At 36.5% G+C, this 23,717-nt stretch overlaps 3 protein-coding genes across 12 annotated transcripts in view; 1 reads left to right on the top strand and 2 right to left on the bottom strand.

The window, feature by feature from the left end:
* Positions 1–23,717, bottom strand: part of LOC137032441 (B-cell receptor CD22-like) — a 900,294-nt gene that overhangs the window by 772,276 nt on the left and 104,301 nt on the right. The window lies entirely within an intron of this gene.
* Positions 1,919–23,026, bottom strand: b3gntl1 (UDP-GlcNAc:betaGal beta-1,3-N-acetylglucosaminyltransferase-like 1). 8 transcript variants are annotated; one of them, XM_067404004.1, is made up of 12 exons: positions 22,777–23,026; positions 21,166–21,282; positions 20,974–21,073; positions 18,693–18,757; positions 13,557–13,622; positions 12,688–12,783; positions 8,011–8,106; positions 7,816–7,940; positions 7,148–7,283; positions 5,566–5,634; positions 4,839–4,913; positions 1,919–4,378 (listed from the first exon to the last, which is right to left on the bottom strand). In XM_067404004.1, the coding sequence occupies exons 1-12, from the start codon at positions 22,888–22,890 to the stop codon at positions 4,298–4,300; spliced, it is 1,140 nt and encodes a 379-aa protein (XP_067260105.1). In that variant the 5' UTR covers positions 22,891–23,026; the 3' UTR covers positions 1,919–4,297. The 8 variants fall into 8 exon arrangements, with proteins under 8 accessions (XP_067260105.1, XP_067260108.1, XP_067260107.1 ...); XM_067404007.1 differs by having other exon boundaries at positions 21,171–21,282; positions 22,777–22,789; XM_067404005.1 differs by having other exon boundaries at positions 4,303–4,396.
* Positions 15,312–17,521, top strand: LOC137032288 (CMRF35-like molecule 8). 3 transcript variants are annotated; one of them, XR_010896672.1, is made up of 6 exons: positions 15,312–15,468; positions 15,633–15,968; positions 16,147–16,251; positions 16,440–16,527; positions 16,684–16,721; positions 16,926–17,521. XR_010896672.1 is itself a non-coding variant. In XM_067404013.1 (6 exons), coding segments are annotated over exons 1-5 (552 nt in total). In that variant the 5' UTR covers positions 15,312–15,428; the 3' UTR covers positions 16,685–16,721; positions 16,926–17,521. The 3 variants fall into 3 exon arrangements, 2 of the variants coding, with proteins under 2 accessions (XP_067260114.1, XP_067260113.1); XM_067404013.1 differs by having other exon boundaries at positions 16,440–16,509; XM_067404012.1 differs by having other exon boundaries at positions 16,440–16,513.

Genomic DNA, 23,717 nt, shown 5'->3' with positions numbered 1-23,717 from the left:
TATATATATATATATATATATATATATATATATATATATTTTTTTTTTTTTTTTTTGAAGTGACGTTAAATATATATATTATATATATAAATATATATATATATATATATATATATATATATAATTTTTTTTTTTTTTTTAATTATGAAACTTGTGTCCCGCATTTTCATGTCACTACCAAAACAGTGTACGTTTGAGTCCATTATGATTTTAACACACTTCTACATTTCTGATCAGGAAATATTCCTGTCCTTCCCTCTCATAGCCTCTCTTTCACAGAAGATAGAGTCCATCATTTTGAGTTAAATGTGTTTAAAAGTCTGAAAATCTGTGTGCAACTTTAAGGAACGACTCTACCAAACACCTTTTTTCTGAAATTAAGCAAACTTTTTTTGGGTGTTATTCCATAAAATTGAGTTTTTATGTGTGTAAAACTGTTCAGAACTGTGCTAGATAATGTGCTGATTATCATCCTTGAGCTAGGCTCGAAAGTATCAAAAAATGTCACTTCCGAAACAGTCACAACGAAACATGTGGTGAAGTTTCGGTTGTGACATAATTGTATTTCAGTGTTATTCAATAAAATGTAGTTTTTATATGTGTTCATCTGTTCAGAAATGCACTAGCTAACCATGTGCTGATTAACATCTTTGAGCGGCTCAAAAGTATTGAAAATTGTCACTGCCGGAACTTCACCACGTTTCGGTAGTGACATAATTTTGGTAGTGAAAAAAGGGAACACACAATCATTTATTTGTATAGTACCATTATGTGAATCATTAGTATTTTAATGCTTTAGTAGTGTTTAAGTATTTAAGTTAAATTCTGTAATGTGACCAACACTTCCAACACATTACTGTCACAACTGAAAAATTGATGTTTTGTCAAAAATAAAGTATATTGAATTATCAGATAAGATGTTATTATAGTGTTTGGTTCAGTGTATATTCAAACTAATGAATCCTTCACTTTGAAATCAGTATGATAAACTTTATGCCTTTCACAGAAATCTTATAAATTACACCTGAAATATTGTCAAAATTGCAATTGTTGTTGATTTACCTTTGAAAACTTTTTTTAAAAACAGCAAAAACTATATTTATGAGGTATATGCAAACAAAATGTTAATAGCTCAATGTAATCCTTCTGATTAAATTATTTATTATTGTGTTTCAGTAGTGACAAATTTGGGGAAAAATATTTCAAAACTTTCTAAAAATATAATATGAAAATTAACTGTACAATAAAAGTGTACCTTGGATATTATACAATTTGCATACATACAAAATTTGTGGGAAAAGAGCAGATGTTTTAAATATATGTTATATATATATATATATATATTCTTAACACTGATTGTAATTAAATATGATTATTCAAATTAGTATGTTAAAAAATAATTAAAGAGGCAATTTGGACACATGAAGTAAGTCAAAACCTGTAAGTAAAAACAGTAGAAATATAATCTGTGTAAAAACATGAGGTGTTGTGTCAGGAGTTGTATGTAGAGACATGTTTATTTGTGATGGTGTGTGTGTTACAGATCAGATGTGTAATGACTCGTGCTGAGCTCCGACCCTCCACCTACACGCCATCCTGAACATTTACAGGCCATGACCTCTGACCCGACCCCTCACATGGACACGCACACCTACATCACGCTCCATCACCTGACACACACACACAGGGAGGAACGTGGCCGCTGACCTCAGATAACACACACACATTCCAGTCTCACACACACAAACAAAATGAACGACTGTTGAGAGGAAGACAGATAAAACTAACCAGACCTGTCATGAATTATTAAAGTTGGCTGTTATCAGAAAGTGATAAGCTGATACACACATACACAAAGAAAACACGCCAGGAAATGATTTTTAAAAACTCTAAAAATACATCTTTAATGTCACGAGGATTTAAAATACAACAGCATAATACTGAAACAGTGTTCATTTAAATAAAGCTGAAATAACATAAAATATAAATATAAGATAAAAAAAAGCAAACTAAAATAATAAAAGATTAACAGATTAAGTCTGCATAACAGTTTCAGGCCATTCCAGCACACTCGACCGGCAACAGGACCTGATTGAGAGCATGTCCGCGGGAAAAGGGTATATTCTGAGTGTGGCGTCACTCGGGAACGATGGAGAAATCCAGTGACATCAGGAATGCAAACAGACACCTGTGTGTGTTTGAGTTTAGGTGCGAGAGGGATGTGAGAGGTTTCTCAAGCCGGGAGCTCTGGGAAGGACATTAGGAACCAATTCCCAGCTCTAACACACTTTGTTTTCTAAGATTACGGAGATTTTTCATCGTCTCCATTAGCTCAGTGTGAAACTATAGATGCTTTCCAGACTTAAACCCCAAATCATGTTAGCAATGTGGTAGAAAAGGACAGTAGCATGACAAAACATGCTAGCAACATGTCAAGACATGATAGAAACATACTAGTATTGTGTTAAATTCTCTGATAAAACATGCTAACAATGTGCTAACAAGTTAAAACATGCTAGAAGGACATGCCAAATCATGATAGAAACGTGCTTAAACATGCTAAAAACCATGTCCAGCATTGTCCTAAAATATGCTAGTAATATGTGCACAAAACATGCAAAATTATGTTAGCGATGTGGTAAAACATGCTAGTGTATTATTATATGCTATAAACATACTAGCAATGTGTTAAAATATGTTAGTAATGTGTTTGAACATGCTTGAAAAATGCAAAATTATGTTAGCAACATGTTAAAAACATGCTAGCGTATTATTAGCAACATGCTATAACATACTAACAATGTGTTAAAACATGATAGAAACATACTAGCATTGTGTTAAAATGTTAGTAATGAGTTTGAACATGCTCAAAACATGCAGAATTACATTATCGTCTTGTTAAAACATGCTAGAAGCATGCTAACAACATGCTAAATCATGATGAAATCATTCTTAAAATGTTAGAAAGACTAGCATTGTGTTAAAATATGCTAGTAATGTGTGAGCATGCTTGAAACATGCAAAATTATGTTAGCAACATGTTAAAAACATGCTAACGTATTATTAGCAACATGTTATAACATACTAGCAATGTGTTAAAACATGATAGAAACATACTAGCATTGTGCTAAAATATGTTAGTAATGAGTTTGAACATGCTCAAAACATGCAGAATTACATTATCGACTTGTTAAAACAGGCTAGCAATGTGCTAACAAGTTAAAACATGCTAGAAGCATGCTAACAAAATGCTAAATCATGATAAAATCATTCTTAAAAACGTTAGAAACACTAGCATTGTGTTAAAATATGCTAGTAATGTGTTTGAACATGCTTGAAACATGCAAAATTATGTTAGCAACATGTTAAAACATGCTAGCGTATTATTAGCAACATGCTATAACATACTAGCAATGTGTTAAAATATGTTAGTAATGAGTTTGAACATGCTCAAAACATGCAGAATTACATTATCGACTTGTTAAAACAGGCTAGCAATGTGCTAACGAGTTAAAACATGCTAGAAGCATGCTAACAACATGCTAAATCATGTTAAAATCATTCATAAAAACGTTAGAAACACTAGCATTGGTCACTCCACAGGTCAAAGTTTGAACTAATTGTTACATACTTGCACTAGCATATTGAATATGACAATTTAGTTCAAACTTTGACCTCCGGAGGGCAGTAATACACTTAACAGTGTCTACACTGCTGGAATTTTAATAGAGAAGAAGAAGAAGAGAGCTAGTTCAAGATGAGCATTTATGGTTAAAACGTATATTTAAAAATTTATTTTTGTTTGGTTTTTTTCGAAAATGACCGATGGTTTCTCTAGATAAGACCCTTATTCCTCGTCTGGTATCGTTTAAAGCTCTTTGAAGCTGCAATGAAACTGACATTTTGACCTTCAACCATTTGGAGGTCACTGAAGTCCACTATAAGGAGAATAATCCTGGAATGTTTTCATCAAAAACCTTAATTTCTTTTCGACTGAAGAAAGAAAGACATGAACATCTTGGATGACATGGGGGAGAGTAAATTATCAGGAAAATTTAATTTGAAAGTGAACTAATCCTTTAAACATTCAGATAAGGATTTGTCAACTTCTATAGTTTCACATTGAGCTGATGATGTTTTCCAGCCTCTAACTTTACAGAAAAGATTCATAGATCTCAATTAAGACATTATTCGGTCGCTTTATTAGTCCGTCACTCGTCTGCAGGTCCCACAGTACCTGAGGTCTGACTGTCTTTGTAGGTCATCCCAGTGCAAACCTGCCGGACACGCTCCATCTTCAGTTGAAATGGTAGTAATGGATTCCCTCTTTCAGCTGCAGCGACAGCAGGTTTTCCTCCAGGACTCCATGTGTCATATCCTACAGAGAGACAAACACCTGCAAAGTGAACGGAGCTAAACTAGACAATCCCATAATGCATTGCGATAGTGTATATATACATACAAATGTATAAATTCACAAATATTGGGCAACCTACTACAATAATTTATGTATTAAAATGTAAATTCAGCTTTGTTGGCATCAGATAATGTGATTATTGTGTGGCATGAGGAGCGTCTCAAATCAGTCACTGATGATGGTTCACATCAGTTAATGTGTTGCCTATGTAGGGCACATATTGTATGCAGAAACAGCTGTGTGTGTGTGATAATATCTGACCCCGCTGGAGTTTCATTAGCGGGAAACACACATGATGATTGAGATTGATACGAGCCTCACGGTCATTTGGACACGAGCATGTGTGTGTGTGTCAGAGAAAAGTCATTTCCTGTGTGCTAGAAAAGTCAAGTTAAGGTCTGAGACGCACACACACACTCACCAGCTTCACACACACGATAAACGGCGGCGATGCGTTTCTGAAGTGCAGGATGGGAATCTTGGGCTTCGGCCGCTCCTGAGGGAAACAGAAATGGAGAGTGTGTGTTAATCACAGTCTCATCAGTGTCATTACGGCTCTGAAGTGTGAAGTGTGTTCAGGGGAGATAACTGATGATCCTGCGGGATTGTTCCTGATATTATCCTCCAGTGTTTTGGCTGCTGCGCCGTGTGATCGTTCGTCTGATTCTCATCAAGCTAATGAGGATAATGATGGATTTTCCAGGAAATTAATTAGTCACGGCGTGTTGTTCTGAAAACAGCTGATCTGTGTCTAGCCATAAACGCTGATTCATTACTAACATTACATTTGCATAACTAATCACTATTCTAGATTCACATCAAGCACGTTCCCATGAAGATGTCCAGTTCTCACATTCAGATCATTTCAGTGGATCGTTTTCTTTGGTGCAAAACTCTCTTTGAATTCAGTGAACATTAAAGTCAGAGTGCCAACTAAAAATAATGTTTAAAGAAGTTTACAAATATGCAATTATTGAAAAATGCATGTTTAATATGCAGTTATTCTCATTACATATAACATGCACTATTACTACTGCCGATCATATCCCTATATTACACTATGACTAATGCTTCATGATGGTATAAACAATCTTAAGATTTATTATAATCTATATAGAGTTCTGAAGTGACACATTCACGTCTCTCACCTTTGACTCCTCGTATGTGTAAAAGCCCTTCTGAATTTTGTTTTCATCCACGTCACAGAACGCTTTCACCTGCGCGCACACACACACACACAGACAAAATTAAATTAATATTTCACATATTAATTCACTTACAATCACTGCAGCTCGGATGGGTGTTCTGGGGTGTTATTAGGCAGTTGATAAGGGGTTACTAGAATTGAAAATTGCCCTAATAATAATAATAATGTTTTGATGACTTTATTTTAGTATTTAATGGATTAACAACAAAATCAGCAACAATAATAATTGATTGATTTGATTATTTTTAAATAGTTATGATTATTTATTTATTTTAGGTCCATTCAATATTTTTACAAAATAATAATTCATTTATATTAATTATTTAAAAATTTTTTTTTCATTATTATTTATTATAGTTTATTTGTATTTTAATATTTTTCATCCATTTAATATTTTGATTAATAAGCATTTTAATTAATTATTTGTTTTTAGTATTTATCTGATTAATAACAATTATTATTATCATTATACATTTATGATCATTTTTAATTAGTTATTTATTTAAGTTTATTTTAAGACCCTCCTGTATTTTAACTAATTAATAATACTTTTAATTATTTGTAATTATTATTTAAGTATTTTTTTTATCTCTGTTTAGTATTTTAACAAATTATTAATTATTATTGTCATTATTTCAATATTATTGTTTATTTTTATATATTCAATATGATTATTTATTTTAGTATTTTAAGTCCCTTAAATGTATTATTCATTTTATTTTAATTATTTTAAATTATTATTTATTTTAGTACTTTTTAAAATAGTTTATTTATTATAGTTATTATTAATAATAGTTTATTATTTAATTAATAGTTTAATAATAATAATTTTTGATGATTTTATGATTATTTAATTTAGTATTTATTGTATTAACAACAAAAAAATAACAACAACAATAATATTAATAATAATAATAATAATTTATTATTTTTAATCAGTTATGATTATTTATTTTTTAAGTCCCTACAGTATTTTATATAAATAATAATTTAATTATTTTAATTATTTAAATTTATTATAATTAATTTATATTTTAGTATTTTAAGTCCCTTCACTATTTTGGCTGATAATAATACTTTTAATTATTAATTCATTTGAGTATTTATCTGATTAATAACAATACTTATTATCATTATACAATTTTAATTAGTTATTAATAGTATTTTAAGTTCCTTTAGTATTTTAACTAAATACAACTAATAATTAATTAATTTTAATTATTTTAAATTATTATTATTTAAGTATTTTAAGACCCTTCTGTATTTTAACTAATTAATAATATATTATTAAGTCATTTTAATCAATTATTTATTTTAGTAATGTTTAACTCTCTTGTAGTATTTAAGTAATCATTATAATTATTAATAATAATAGTTAATTAGTTAATTAATAGTTTAATAACAAATTAATTATTATTGAATTAAATATCATTTAAGTATTTTAAAGTCCCTCTCCAGTGTGTCCTGACATTACATCTATAATCCTGTGAAGATATCCAGCGCTCTGTGTTTTGAACCGTCACCTTCTTCTGATTGGTGGGACTCAAGCTGCGGTAGAGTTTGCGTCCCTGTTTTCCAGCGTTCCATATAGTGAACGCTTCCCATTGGCTGAGCACTCGCTCCTGCAGGAAGTCCACGCGGAGATCCCAGATGGTGTCTCTGAGAGCAGGAGGACAGAGACAGTTAACAAACGTGAGGGTGAGCGTGATGAAGATCATCTATCCATGACTTCAGGGACGACAGAGGAAGGAGAAACTGTGGTTTTGGGTTATTTAAAGAGCATTCTTTCCATTCATTCTGCGTATGTCCCTAAACTGAGAACATCATAAAACACTAAAATACATAAATCAACCCTGAACACACACACACACACACACACGTAATGAGAGGACGCTGGGGTTTGACGTCCAGCTGTGGCCTGTTGGACAGACGGCGTGAAAATGTGTGGAATTCCAGACACTCATAGCGGGAAGATGCCAGCCATTCCACAGAGAGACAGATAACACACACACACACTGAAGAGACCCGTGAGAATATGAGGATCTGGACATTTTCCACTAATAAATTCTATTAACTCATGTAAGATTTCGGCTGAAATCGTTATAAAACACATGAGCAGAAGAACGTCCTGATGCCATTTCGCTGCATATCTGTAAAATATGATAATAATCAGTGATTTTAAGCGACTCACTCCAGCACAGAATGTGTTGCCGCATGTTCATGATACCGATAAACCAGCAAACACTCGTCCACTCGGACCACAGTCCCCCCGCGACGAAGACTCTGGTAGAAGAAGAGCAGATCCTCAGGAACGCCCTGAGAGAGAGAGAGTTCAGATCAGCGGCGACTCGAGGGCTGTACGTGTGTTTCAGCAGAAAAGCCTCACCTTTCCTCCCTCGTCAAACCGACCGACTGTCTGGAACCAGTCGCGGGAGCAGAACCATGTGGGCATGATGACCGTCGGCCCGTGAGAGGTGTAGACCTTTGAAGGAAATTAATACTTCTATTCAGCGAGGACACATTCAAGAGCACCTATTATGCAAAATTCAACATAAATGTGTTGGTAGTGTGTGAACACAACCACCCTATAGTGATAAAATATATCTTTTTTAATCCCCATAAAACATAGAACAAGCCGTTTTCATTCTCTGTGCAATGTGACGTCACTTTGCACAGGCCCCGCCCACGACTGCTGATGGACAATGCGGTATTAGCATAGACCCGCCCTGAGCGAGTACACAGTCCGCCATTGTCTCTGTAGCGACAAGAATGTCTCGTAAGCAATTGAGGTGTTTTGTTGTTGGATGTAAGATCATTTAATCCAGACATCAGAGCTGCTGAAGACGCAGTGGATTAGTTTGATTTTTGAAGCAAATGAGCCACAGATCTAATATACACATGTGATTTGTGTCCCTGCTGTTTACGTTCACAGATATAACCCAGTGTGTTTGTGAACTTTGTGTGTTTTTGGCAGTTTAAACACAACAAGACATGAAAGAGCAGTGTAATACTCTCAGGACGTGCCGTCTGAGAGGCAGCTTTCTGTGCGCGTGCTTCAGGTGTGTCGCTCAGAAAAATTATCAGTTTAGACTGATATAGCTTTAAAACGCATGCGGATTATAAACTTTCAAGATGAAGAGTGTGGCTGCGATATAGATAATAATGAACACCAAGCAGATGTTTTGTTCATTTTACAGGGCAGAGTATCCGAGGCATAAGCTGTACAGGCTCCGCCCTCTTCTGGAAAGGGGAGAGGGAGCAGCAGCTCATTTGCATTTAAAGACACATGCACAAAAACAGCATGTTTTTCCTTCCCCTCAAAAATGGGAGTTTACAACATGATCTGTGGGGTTACAGGAGCTACAGCACACTGTATATAAAACAAAAACCAAGTGAACAACACAAATGTTGACGCAGACACACTATTGAAGACAAATAAACAGCACAGCATGATAAAACAACAACAAAAAAACAAAAATCAATCGTTTGGTCTCTATTAAAGGGGTGATGAACTGAGAACTCAAATTTTGCTTGAGCTTTTGATATAGAAGAGGTCTTTTTTTAGTCCAATAAAAGCTTTAATTGACACCAGACCCAGTAAACGACAGGATTTTCAAAGTGGGGATCTATGACGTCAAAGGGCAGCAAGTACCGCCTGTCAATCAAACAACGCAAGTTTATCAGTGACTGACGTGCAAAACTCCCGTTTTATTCAACGAATCTCTTGCTGAGATCTGTAATAGTAAAAACGCACTAAAAGAGAGAGTAATACTTGAATATTTTCATATGCAAAGATGTCAGCCAATCACAGCAGTGGGCGTTCACAGCGTTCAAACCAGAGGCTAAAATCGGGGTAGGAAAAATGCCTTTTATTTCTAAATTATGACAATTTCTGATGTAAAAAGCATACTAACATTATAAGTGCACCCCAGGAAACATTATAAAACAATAAAACAACGCAGTTCATGACCCCTTTAAAGGTTTAGATCACCCACAAATGAAAATTCTGTCATCATTTATTAGTTTCTTTCTTCTGTTGAACACCAAAAAAGTTCATTTGACGAATGTTGGCAATAGCTGACGATAGACATTTTTTTAATCCACATTTTTTTCCTACTATGGAAGTCAACTGTTTGATTACCAACATTCTTTAAATGCTCTTTTTTTTTTTTGGTGAACTGTCCCTTAATCTCACTGGTGCAAAATCCTGCTCCACAATCAACTGCTGTTCCACAAGAGTCCATATTAGGCCCAGATCTCTTTAGCATGCATATTAATGATTGGTGTGTCAGCAATGAAGTATCATAATGTATGCTGACTATATAAGCCTTTTCACACATGGTAAAAAATGCAGAAGATGATGCAAATAAATTAACAGATGTTATGGCAAAAGTCACATCTTGGCTCAATCTGAAATTAAACGTGTCAAAAACAGTTGGTATGTTCTTTTCTAAAGGACTGTTTATAATGTTTGATTAGCCTATATTTACATTCATGAATGTTGATTAATGTACACTGTACCTTTTTTTAAATAAATAAGTAAAATAAACGTGTTTTAAACATTATGTTATACAGCATTTTTGCTTCCAGTTTAGACAGACAAATCAGACCGAATCCCGTCACACATCAGCGTCTGGTTAAGATAAAAGCATTAACATGTTCTCAACACGCTCTAATCACACACACTGCTCTAATGAGTTTACTTTGGCTGCTTGTGCTCGTCTGAGAGTTAAGATCAGGGCGACACACACACACACACACACACTCCCTCACTGTCATTCTGTTTGTAAACGATGGAGTGAGAAAAGAGGAATATTTCAAAGATGGCAAAAGGGATGAAATCAGTGATATTTCACAGAGCAAAGAAAGTAAGCAGAGCGCTGAGATCAGTGTGCACTTGCTTCGCTGTCAGTGAAGCCTAAAATCACATCACAAGGTACAAATATTCTTACTAAAACCTGTTGATCTCTCTAATCCAGCCTCAAAGGTCACGTGTGTGTGAGTGTGTGTGTTCAGAGACTGACACTGAGCTGGTCGAGTGTGTCGTAACGGCTCAGAGATGTTGCCCACTGGATGTGTGTGAGTGTGTGTGTGTGTTTCACTGGATAACCTCGGCTGGAATGCACAAACACACCCAAGAGAAACACGACTCCCTTCTCAATGAACAAGAACATGTGGAGGAGAAAGTCAGAGCAGAAAAGCATCAGGAAACACATTAAAGGAGTGTTTACTGACATGATGAGTGCCCAGTGCTGTTATAGTGATTATGAGGACGGTTGCTGTTGTGAGGGGTTGCTAGGGAGTTACTAAGGGCTTACTAGAGTTTGAAAACACCACTCATAACTCTCTCTCTCGGTTCATAATGTGAGGGTTTTTGGATGATTTGGGCGTCTGGAACGTTCCACGCATCACTCTGACCTCACGACCCTCGGGATCCGTTTCCCGCCAGCGCGTGTGGATGCGCTATGCTCCCCGTTTCCGTGGAAATATCTGTCTTCAGGTACACATCCTGTTTCTGTGGCGACCTACTGACCGCGAGGCACGCGACCCCTCAAAACACAACACGCCTCGCCTTTCCTGACACACACCTACACACACATCCTGCCGACACACGCTGAGAGAGATCAAACGGACTGTCATAAAAGAGAGACAGACACACACACTTATTCTTCAAATCAACCCTCTTTACTTCCCTAATAAAGTGCACGATCCCTCTTTTTCCTGAACATGGAAGCCATGATGAACACAAAGTGAAATTTTCCTTTACATTTCCAGTCTTGAGTGCTTTTAGTCAAATTAGTGTATTTTTCAAGCTGATAATGTAACTATAAACTGGATTTAAAGAGGACCTATAATGCCCCTTTCACAAGATGTAATATAGTCTCTAGTGTCTCCAGAATGTGTCTGTGAAGTTTCAGCTCAAAATCCCCCACAGATCATTTATTATAGCTTGTAAAATTTGCTCTATTTGGGTGTGAGCAAAAACACGCCGTTTTTGTGTGTGTCCCTTTAAATGCAAATGAACTGCTGCTCCAGAAGAGGGCGGAGCTTTAACAGCTCAACAACAACAAAGCTGGAGAATCTCACGCAGCCAAAATGAGGATTGTCAGTAACGGTGTTCAGCCTTACATTGTTCAAACCGGAGTCGACACTGATGGAGAGACTCTGTAACGTTCAGAAAGTTTCTGTTTAAGTAATTCAGTCGCTCTTTTTACCACATTTTAGCAATGTGTTCCTATGGAGACTGGAACAGGACAGCATCCAAACGGAAGTCAGAATCCATCAGGGACATCACACGTGACCTTTCCAACGTGATTACGTAATGCGTGGCACATCGCAGAGGATCGTTTGTGGTTAAAAAGTGTATAAATTGTTATTATTTTTTTTTTATAAAATGACCGATGGTTTCTCTAGATAAGACCCTTATTCCTCGTCTGGGATCATGTAGAGCTCTTTGAAGCTGCACTGAAACTGACATTTGGACCTTCAACCCGTTGAACCCCAGTGAAGTCCACTATATGGAGAAAAATCCTGGAATGTTTTCCTCAAAAACCTTCATTTCTTTTTGACTGAAGAAAGAAAGACATGAACATCTTGGATGACATGGAGGTGAGTAAATTACTAGGAAATTGTCATTCTGAAGTGAACTAATCCTTTAAGAGACCAATGTTTTCTGTCCTTTAAAGATGGTGCGGAAAACAAAAGCTTGTTTTATCATCTTTTCTGTGTCTACTGCAAATCATGACGTTTATTTACGTCCTTTTTTGGTTCAGTACGTCTACTTTGGGTTGTTTCGCATGATTAGTGTAAATGCAGATATTGGACAAGGGTCACTTTTAAAAGAAGATGTAAGCTGGTCCTCAAATAAAATGCATAAAAATTCAAATCAGACTTGAGAATCAAGACCTGAGTGTAAATGCGGCTAAAGAGTCTGCAATTTAACTGGTAGATCAACTTATGATATTTGGATTAACAAAACATGCACGGATGAATCATGCACAATAAGATGCATTTATAAAAGAGAGTGCATTTATTTAATCCCTCTGATGTGTGTGTGTGTCACCTGTGTGAGGAGCTGCTCTGGACTCAGAGAGTTGATCCACCTGGTGTAGCGCTCAGTGGAGCCTTCAGGAACTCGACACACTTTACAACCAACAATCTGACAAAACACACGAGAGATTAGAGTTTATGTTGATCATCTGACAACATGGAAAATATGATACAAGATATACAGTAAACGTTTCATACACATACAAGTGTGATTAAGATGAATTACAGACAGGAACTATCATTACAGCAGTGACAGGGCTGATCACAACACACACACACACACACACACACACTCGTCTCATTTCCTCTCTGTCGCGATCAGACAGCGGGCGTCTCTGCGGCAGCGCTCGACTCGTGCTCGTCTAATCTCAGCTCAGTGTTTCTCTGTTTGTTTAGCGCCGCAGGACTTCAGTCTGACGCCATTACACCCGCTGTGACCTGAGGTCAGAGGTCAGAGCAACAAACCAAACCCTCACAAAACACTGACTGTAAAAATAACTGCTGCTGCATATGAAAAAATATCATCAAACTGTGTTTTTGTCATGGTATATGAATGCAGTACATATTTCAAATATTGAGAAATATTATTAGACTGGAGAATATATAGTAAACTGTAATTCATTCAGCATCGTTACTCCAGTCTTCAGTGTCACATGATCCTTCAGAAATCATTCTAATATGCTGATTTGATGCCCAAGAAACACTTATAATCATTATCAATGTTGTTATTTTTGTGGGAAACCATGATATATTTTGTTTTTCAGGATTCTATGATGAACATAAAGTAAAAAAAAACAGCATTTATTTGATATAGAAATATGATGAATGTCACTTTTGATCAATTTGATGCACAAATAAAAGTATAAACCTGTCCGGACTCACGGCGGTGGGATTGACGGCGGCGGCTTCATGCTGAAGCCGAACTCTCTGAGGCCTCATGACATCATCCTGAAACACAATGACATCATCACAAATATGAATTAAACTCTACTTCAGATTAACAACCTCAATCTGTTACTGGCATATTAACTGAAAATATTCATCAAGATGGCTGTACTTCCTCACATTTAAACATATAAAATAATCTGGATCAGGATAAAAACATGCATTCAGTCATTTTTCTGGTCACGTCTCAAATAATGAAGCACTGTCTGTGCGTTTACAGTCACGGCAGCTTGAGCAGAATTCCTGGCGTTCCTGTAAACCTCAAGGAGGGCTGATTCTGGCCCTCTGGAAACCAGTGCACGGAAAAATCCCTCCGAAATACCCGACCCGCAGACAGCAGCCATAAAACAAGCCAGTATCTGAGTAAAGTCAACAGAACTAATGGAATTACTCGTGGACGAGTGTGAGGGGGATTTCAGGATCATGAGGCCGGTATGACTCAAACACACAAACACACACACACAACATAACTTTAGTGTGTTTCATCTGCTCGCTCTGAGGCGCAATTAATTTATTCTATACAAGATTATCATATACAGAGGCTTCTACTGCAGCAACTTCCAGTTTGATATTTGCCGTCCGTTTATCAGGAAGTGATCGTTTTGCTCTCTTCGTCTCACTGATGAAAACGCTGCTTTATTCACAAGTGTTTTATGTGATATTCTAGTTTTGTGCATGAGTAAATTCACAACTTTATCTGTCAGTTGAGTCATTATGAAGTTTTGACAGCGTGCATCACTGCAACATGATCTTGTTTGTTTCTCAATCCTCAGTGATGCAGTAAAGATGAAGTGTAATACTGGGTTATTTTCTCATGTTGTAAGGAATCAGTTGCTTTACATCCTCAAGACTTTTCACAAATGAACATTTTTGATGTTTGTTTCCACTATTTTAGGCATTTTTCATTCTGAGGTACTCTATACTTTACAGCTGTAAGTTTTTGACTGTACTAAAGCATAAAAATATCATAATATGTTTGCAGAGAAGTTGAGTTCACATACTTGTTTCTCTGAAAACCATTGCTACAGCCAGTTATTTCACTTAGAAATTTGCGTTCTGTGTCAGAATTTCTGCAAGACCGGACTTTGCCAATTTACCCAATAGTATTTCACCACCCTGTGGTTGCCAGTCCACTTGGCTTCCAACTGGCAACTCAAGAAAGCATCCAGTCTGAGGAGGAGGGGGTGCGGCAAACAATATCTTGATTTGGACTGCAGTACCCATTTCAACCACTAGCTGTGATTACATAGATCACCTTTAAGAGCCGTTTCTACTAGATTTAACCCATAGAAGTTTCATTGACATCAATTAATGTATTCAGCTTGATTCAGTGATGTTAATATTTTTATAATAATTACTAATATTTTAGACATGAATAAAGTCCGTTAATTTAGATTTGCCATAGTGAAGGTCTTTTGACACTCAATGTCATGAGAGAGACGGTATTTCACCAGAAGAGATCTAAAAATATTATATCCAGTGCATGAAATTTGATCAAGTGTGTTAAAATCAACGCATGTGTTTGTAAATACATATTTGAGGTGATTATAGTGAGTTTAGTGTTGAAGACGAGAGGAACACTGTCCCACGACTGACCAGTGACTATATGACACTTGTGAAACATCACAAATGTGCTCTTCTATGATGTCCTGTAGAGCTGATGTGGTAAGAGAGACAGAAGGGGAAGTAAATGTTAATATCAGTTGCTGATGTTGCACATCGTTCACTCAGTACGGAAGAGAACGACAGTAGCGTTTGTCACACAGAGTTTGGTGTTTTATTTTAGAGAAACTCTTGTCAAAGTTGATCATGTGGGACGTTCTGCTGCTCTTTTCCAGCATCTGTACAGGTGAGTTTGAGACTCTGAGCTCTTTTACACACAGTTTGACATGATCTCTTGATTATCACATGATCATCAGACTCATATCAATGATATTTGTAAGTTATTATTCTGGCCTGCTGATGTCTCTTGCTCACACATAACAGCTCTATATAATGATATTTGTGTTTCAGCTGTTGTTGTAGGAGCTCCAGATACAGTTACAGGATACAGAGGAGAGAGAGTTGAGATCAGATGCCCATATGAACCTGGATATGAATCAAATCCAAAGTATTTTTGTAGAGGCGAGTGTTTATTGTTAAGTAGCACCATAGTTAAATCAGGATTTCCAGCTGAAGACGAGAGATTCTCTCTGACTGACGACAAGAAGAAGAGAGTTTTCACCGTCACCATCACTGATCTGAGCACAGAGGATGAAGGAAAATACTGGTGTGTTGTGGAGAGGCCTTTATCTCGTTATTTGACTTTAACTGATATCTTCTCAGAGATGTTTCTGAAGGTTAAACTGGGTAAGTGATTAATGTGACATACGTGTCTACAGTAGAAATGTAGATGGAAATCTGTCAGCAGCTTCATGTTATTCTATAAAAGTCAATGAACTGCTTAATTCATGGTTATATGCAGATTTCAGATGAGTGTACTAATATATAAATGTAATAACATTAGATTTTTCCTTTCAACCTTCAGATAGAAATGCCACTGAAGTTTCAACGATCAGCTCATTTTCAGTCAGGAGTGAATCAGAAATGAATCCGTCCAGCAGAATCACTGACCATCAGATCTCCTCAACAGGTCACTTCATCTCTTTCTCATACTCAACATCTTTTAATCATTTCATATTCTTCATATCTGGATGATATCTGTTATTTCCTCTCCACATCTGACCGTCTGTCAGAACAGGAAGTGAAAGATCTGCCAATAAGATCGGTCTTATGATTTAGTCATTATTTTTATTTTCCGTTTCCTCTTGTGTTTTTCAGGTTCAGATGGGATTACGGTCACCACGGAGGCTTTGGTTTTACTCCTGATAGCAGTTCCACTTATTATATAGTCTGTATGAAAGAAAAAGTATTGTATCTATTTATTCTATCATCCAAGTATTTTACACTAAATACTGGGATGGGTTTGGGATGATGTGTTTGAGTATCTGAATTAAATGATCTCATAATTATGAACTATAAGATAAGTGAAGAAGTGAGTATTTAACATTGATCTATTTCACAGGTCTGCTGGAAGAGTTTAATCCAGTGTTTTATGAACAGGTGAGTGATCAGAAACTGATGATTATGGGTATTTATTAAACTCAAAGCAGTAATTGTGTTAGCAGATTCACTGAAACCCTGTAATGACACTGAAACAGAGACTCTCCTGCAGCTTGTGTGTGAATGATCACATTTCTGTGTTAAAACTGTAAATAGAGATATTTTCTCTGTTAACTAAATTAATAATGTTTCCTGTGACTGTAGATCAAAGATGCTGAACGTCATCCAGAGGACAGAGACACAGAAACAACTAATATTATATTATATTATATGCACATTAAAAACCAAGAAAACCATCTTCATCCTTCTTGTTATAAATTATATATTACTTTATTGAATATTAGCATATATTACCATGCTAATAAATCATAATCAAGCTTGTTTTGTCTGTTTTTTTTATTGTTGCTGCAGTTTTACAGTCAATCCTGATATATTTACAGTAGATGTTCACAAATATGGATCATATAAATGTATTATTTTTTAAAGTGGAATATATCTCATCATGAAGATACTTTCATTCTGGAGTTTAATGGACAAATTTGCTGTTGTTCTTGTTATTATTAGTATGTCTGCAGTTATTATTGTGTATATCGTCACATTTAGTCTGTTTTGGTTTTCAAACACTTTTGTGTCCTACGTTTCTGCTCATCATTTATTATTTAATTAGAGCACATCTTTTTTCATTTGAGTTCATTATCTTGTGTATTTAAGCCCTTCAGTTCTCTGTGTTGTTTGTGTTTTAGTACACACTGTCACATGATATCTCTTTTGTTCTGAGTTATTAAAGCTTTGCTCTCGTTCTTCTCCTCGTCTTCTTTATGGACCAAAATTGTGACATTTATATATATAATTTCCTCATTAGATGTTCAGTTCAGGTTAGTTTCATCTGTTCACTCCTGCTGGTTGATGTTGAAACTACAATAATCTGCTGCCAGAGAGCATCTTTCTCCATTCATTCAAAAGTAGCTGCATATTCTGATAAATCGTTGAAAGCAATGTATAAATGGCTCATATCGGTTTCCTCCTAAAATCAACAGCCATTGAGATGCTAATGCTAATGGATATCTTTATCAACATAACACAAGGAGGCCTTTTTTGCTTCAGTTAAACATGAGATGTCTTTGACACAAACTTGTCAAACAGGAAGTGAAACTCCAGTCACAGGAAGAGCTTTGAAGCTTCAGCTGAACACACTCTTCTGTCAGATCTCATATGATGGAGAAACAGTGATGTTTCTATATTATTTTCTGTAAACATCAGTGTTTTTCTCATGCTGTTAAGCGGTGAGAGAGCGAGGCGAGCGTGTTCACGTTGTGTTTCGGGTCTCACGCTCTTTCTTGCGACAGACTTGGACTTGAGCGGCTCCAGCGGCTCCGCAGGAGAGCCTCTCTCAGAAACATCAGCGTCTCCATCACGGATCTGATTACACAACATCACTGAGAGCAACACATCGCTGCGCCAGGGGGCACGATACTGCAGGATATTACAACACTAAATCAAAAACACAAGCGTACAGATTTGAGTTTCACTTCATTATTAAAACCTGCCCTGGCAGCACAAGCCTCCGCATAAAAACAGCAGAAGTCAATGGAAAGTCTCTATTATGACAGAAAAACAAAAGTGTGTGTGAATTTCCCATGATCTGAAGCCTGTGGAGGCCTTTCACACACCACAGGGGAGGCTTACACTCACAGCACTGAATCTGAAGCATGTGTTTCTGTACTGAACATCACGGTCCACACGAAACACGGCAGACGTCATGATGCCGAGCTCTCAAACACTCACTGGAACGAGATTCACATGCACACATGAACTTATTTTACCTTCACACACACACACGGTTCAGTCATTAGTCGAGTTCCTCTGACAGGCCTGTCAAACACACGGTGGCGCTGAGAGCGCGTTTACATCACAGGTGGTACATGTCACACACACACACTCATAAACACACTCTCTCTCACACACACTCACCGCGTCCTGAAAGCAGAGGAATCGTCCAGAGCTCTGACACACCGCCTGGTTTTTAGCAAATCCAACTAAAAACAAACAAAAACAAACAAAAAAGCAATATGTCTTTGTCCACTAGAGGTGTAATGATCATTAAAAAAAAAACATTTGTAAAAATAGCTTAGAAAACTTACAAATTAACATTTATTTAGTAAAATATAAACAATTAAATGCAATGAATGAGTTGGAGCAGTATTAATTAAAATGCCTCAAATGTATTCATATAGTCAAAACATATATATATATATATATACACACAGTATATTTTCTGCATAGAAAAAATAAATCTGTTATTTTTCATGAAAACAAAGTATATTACTCTACAAATTTCCCATTACATTACTGTTAAAACACTTAATAAATTAATTAATAAAATTTTCAAGTATTTGTTTATAGTAGTATATTTATATAGAGTATTTGTTATTTTTATATATTAAATCTATTTGTAAAAACTAATAAATCTAAATAATGTATGTACTAGAATGGTCCTAAAAATAGGCTATATTTTCTTAATGTGAAATATAATTCATTATTTTCTTTAGATTTTGGGCCTTTTTAGATGTGGCCTAGGGATTTTACCTCAAAAATAAATAAATAAATAAATGAAAGGGTCAATTTATTTGAAATTGAGATTTATACAACATCTGAAAGCTGAATAAATAATATTTGATGCATGGTTTATTAGGATAGGACAATATTTGGCTGAGATATGACTATTTGAAAATCTGGAATCTGAGGGTGCAAAAAAAAAAAAAAAAAAAATCAAAAGATTAAGAAAATCACCTTTAAAGTTGTCTAAAGGAAGTCTTTAGCAGTGTATATTTACTCACAACAATACATTTTTGATATATCTACGGTAGGAAATTTACAAAATATCTTCATGGAACATAATCTTTACTTAATATCCTAATGATTTTTGGCACAAAAGAAAAATTGATAATTTTGACCCATACAATGTATTGTTGGCTATTGCTACAAATAAATCAGTGTGACTTATGATACAAGAAATGCTGACAGTGTTTTTTTCTTTCTGATTTGAGAGACTTTATGGGAAGTATTTTACTAGGGCTGCACAATAAATCACAATTAAATTGACTGTGATTTCATAATTGCATGAAGCCAAAAGTCTGCGATTAAGTTTCATGCGCAGCTTGTCAGTGAAGCACGGCTCTGATCAGAAGGAAATGCTGCTCCATCTGAAATCACTGCGAGTTTGAGTCGCTTATAACGTGCATTTAAAAAAAACAACACAAATCAAACATCTTTCCAAACATGAGTAGCATTTATGAACCTCTTGTGTAACAAAAGACAATATTTAATAACGTTTTTACTCCAAACTCACTTCAGTTGAGTGTTTAAAAACATCCTTCTGTGAGATGATGTGGCTTCTCACACAGAATAAGACACACATCATATTATTTCACAGTATTCTATACAGTGATGAAGGCTACGTCGATTAACACTGCATTATTAGCATACTTAATTATCATGAAAATACCAGAGAAGGCTTGAAGAACTCCGATATATTGTTGTAATCGTGTGTTTATTAATCATGTTTAATTAAAGCATTTCAGTCTTGTTTATTCAGCTACAGTAAAAGGATGAATCTGAGCGAGAGCGCCCTCTGGCTTTCAGATGGAGCAGCATTTACTATTGATCACAGAGCCGTGCTGCACTGAGAAGCTGCGCATTAAATTTAAAAATATTGCAGCCAAATCGTGTGCGGTTTAATTTTTTCGATTAACCGTGCAGCCATGTATTTTACGATCAGCACATTTGAAACACTTACTCAATCAAATCAGTGAATGGAATCTGACTGAATCACTCTGAGTCAATCAAAATGAACACCAATGAATCTTCTGGCCGTCAACCCAAATATTCACACACACACACACACACACAGTGTCACACTCGTCGTCTGTCTCTGCTGTTACATTAGTGAAGTTAATCCGGTTGAGACGGCCTGCGCTCTCTCAAACAGATCTCAGTGTGTTTTTGACGTGTTTGTCTACAGGTGTGTGTGTGTGTGTTGCTGAAAGATCGGTATGCCGAACACGGAGATGCTTTGAGCTCCTGACACCAACGAAACACCGATAAGAAACTTCTTTTGATTTCTGAAGTGCAAGTGTGTGTGTCTGTTTAATGTTGCGTGAGCTCCACACATGTGTGTCATGATAACCAGGTGAATGTGAAGACAGAGTCCTTGAGCTCTCCAGGAATAAGTGACACACACACACACACACACCTCCTCGTGGACTGGGTGAGCTGTGGCCGGAGATCACCAGGGAAAGGCCTCGGTCCTCGAACCTCTGTCTCCATCCCTCGATCAGTTCTCTGGAGTTATCCTGACACACACGACACGCTGTTTGAGCATTTTCTTCTTCACACTGATACTCATATTGAGAGTGTGTGTGTGTGTGTGTGTGTGTGTGTGTACCGTACTGCCGTCGTCATACACCGACAGCTCCATACGGCCCGGAAAATCCTGCTCCAGTATGGCCTGCAGACACTCGTCCAGCCAATCAGACGCATTGAACACGGGCATGATCACTGACTGAAACACACACAACAGAAGAGATGGAATGAAACGAACACAACAACACAGAACAGAATAGAATTCAGCACAACAGAACAGAATAGAACACTACAAAGAGAATAGAATACAGCACAAAAATACAATAGAATACAGCACAGCACAAGAGCACACCAGAGCAGAGTAGAATAGAATAGAATAGAATACAGTGCAATGGAAAAGAATACAGCACACCAGAAGAGAACAGAACACAAAAAAGTATAGAATACAATAGAACAGAAGAGAGCACAGTGGAACAGAATACAACACCATGGAATGGAACAGAATAGAGCATGATACAATAAAATATAGCACAATGGAATTAAATAGAACAGAATAAGAGAGAAAAAAAGCACAAAATAATAGAATTCAACAGAATAGAGCACACAAATAAAACATAATTAGAAAAGAGCACACAAGAATAAAATAGAATACAGCACAACAGAATAGAAGTGCACAACAGATAATAGAATACAACAGAACTGAATAAAATAGAACATAATAGAGCACAGCAGAACAAAACACAAAATAATAGAGCAGAGCATAGAATACAATAGAACAGAAGTGAGCTCAATAGAACAGAATACAGCACAATGGAGTGGAATACAATAGAAAAGAGAACAAAGGAATAGAATTCAATGCAATTGAGTACAACGAAATAGAATATAATAGAAAAGAGCACAACAATAAACTATAATACAGAGCAACAGAATATAATAGTGCACAACATATTATAGAATACACCAGAATCAAATAGAACATAAGAGCACAACACAATAGAATAGAGCACAACATCAGAACACAATGGAGTAAAGTAGAATAGAACAGAAAACAGAAGAATAGAATTCAACAGAATAGAGCACAAAGAAAAGAATAGAAAAGAGCAAAGGGATAAAATAGAATACAGTGCAAAGGAATAGAACACAGCACATCAGAATAGAACAGAATAGAGCACAACAGCATAGAATACTTAGAATAAAGCTCAAATAAATGGAATAGAATATAAATAGAGCATAATATAATATAATACAGCACATCGTAGAGAGCTGAATAGAAAATAGCACAAAAGAATAGAATACAACAGAATAGAGCACAGAGATATAGAATAGATTTTAAAATAGCACAAAAGAACACAGCACAACAGAATAGAATATAGAGCACAATGGAATAGAATGTTAATTCTGACTCATGTATTAGCATTATTAAACACTTAAAAGTGTGAACATGTTCCACTAGTGTGTCACAAAAGTATCATGTCGCACTCAGTTATTTTTTCCAGTAGCAGGTGTATTGTTGTAATATTTTACGGTTCTTTTAATGCCTAACTAACCGCTGGATGTGTGTCAGATGGTTTCTTTTACAGAACGTTAGCGCAGATATATTACAATACATGATATGCTGCTTGATATTTGTGTACTGCTGTTAGAGATATAACGCTGTGTGATGTCATGAACTGAACCTGTTTGAGTCACTCACCACTGCAGCGCTGTCGCCCTCTGCTGGATCACTGCGGTCATGTGACTCGTCCCGCGTGCACAGCCGCTTCGCCTCGTGCTCGGACTCTCCACTGCACCGCTGTGCGCCGCTCATCTCTCAAACACGCGCGCATGTGCGCGCTCACACTGATGGTGTTGAACCGGAGCTCATTCCGCTCTCGCGGAGCCCGTGATAAACTGAGCTCGGCTTTGTTGTGGTTCTCCAGTCACTCTCGCGCGTGTGCGGACGAGCGCAGACGCACTGATCACTTCCGCGTCAGGGCGGGAGCTGCGAGATGATTGGCCGAGAGAAAACGCGGACGGGCTTTTGCTTGGACTGAACCGCTATCAGTCAGCGAGCGCGGCTGTGATTAGACGGGTGAGGTGGCACGTGACCATCTCGACGACTATTACTTTAAAAACGATTAATAATTACTCATTAACCCCAATAAAAAACCAAATAACGTAAACTCATCCAATTTATATAAATAAATATTAAATACAAAACATACAAACAAATAAATATTAAATAAAATAAGCAATAATCCTGTTGAGCTGCTCACCTGTCCTCACCTGCCTGTGCCTGTTTTCACCTGCTCACTTCACAACACCTGTTTACGGTCGAGTGACAGTGTGTGTGATGAGGATCAGTGAAACTGCCACACCTCAAACCTTCACACACACACACACACACACACACACACACACACACACACACACACACACACACACACACACACACACACACACACACAGAACAGCACCTGAGGTCACACACTGATGTCTGTGCCCTACAGACACACAGAGATCTCCATCAACCACATTCTGATCATGCCAACCTGTCAACACGACAAAGACACACATCTCTGGGTTCATAAAATAAAATATAAGGTATTAAAATAAATAAAAACACGAGAAACCTTGAACATTTATGGAATACTT

Source organism: Chanodichthys erythropterus, chromosome 12 (genome assembly GCF_024489055.1).
Source record: "Chanodichthys erythropterus isolate Z2021 chromosome 12, ASM2448905v1, whole genome shotgun sequence".
In the NCBI taxonomy this organism is placed as follows: domain Eukaryota; kingdom Metazoa; phylum Chordata; class Actinopteri; order Cypriniformes; family Xenocyprididae; genus Chanodichthys; species Chanodichthys erythropterus.
This window is presented reverse-complemented; position numbering and strand designations above follow the sequence as displayed.

Excerpts from the sequence above, each read along its gene's own strand:
- LOC137032288 (XM_067404013.1), top strand. The coding sequence starts at position 15,429 with ATGTGGGACGTTCTGCTGCTCTTTTCCAGCATCTGTACAG. Across the intron at positions 15,469-15,632 it reads CTTTTCCAGCATCTGTACAG|CTGTTGTTGTAGGAGCTCCA; the intron begins GTGAGTTTGAGA and ends TTTGTGTTTCAG. Across the intron at positions 15,969-16,146 it reads GTTTCTGAAGGTTAAACTGG|ATAGAAATGCCACTGAAGTT; the intron begins GTAAGTGATTAA and ends TTCAACCTTCAG.
- b3gntl1 (XM_067404004.1), bottom strand. The coding sequence starts at position 22,890 with ATGAGCGGCGCACAGCGGTGCAGTGGAGAGTCCGAGCACGAGGCGAAG. Across the intron at positions 21,283-22,776 it reads AGGGCGACAGCGCTGCAGTG|TCAGTGATCATGCCCGTGTT; the intron begins GTGAGTGACTCA and ends TGTGTGTTTCAG. Across the intron at positions 8,107-12,687 it reads CAGAGCAGCTCCTCACACAG|GTCTACACCTCTCACGGGCC; the intron begins GTGACACACACA and ends TTTCCTTCAAAG.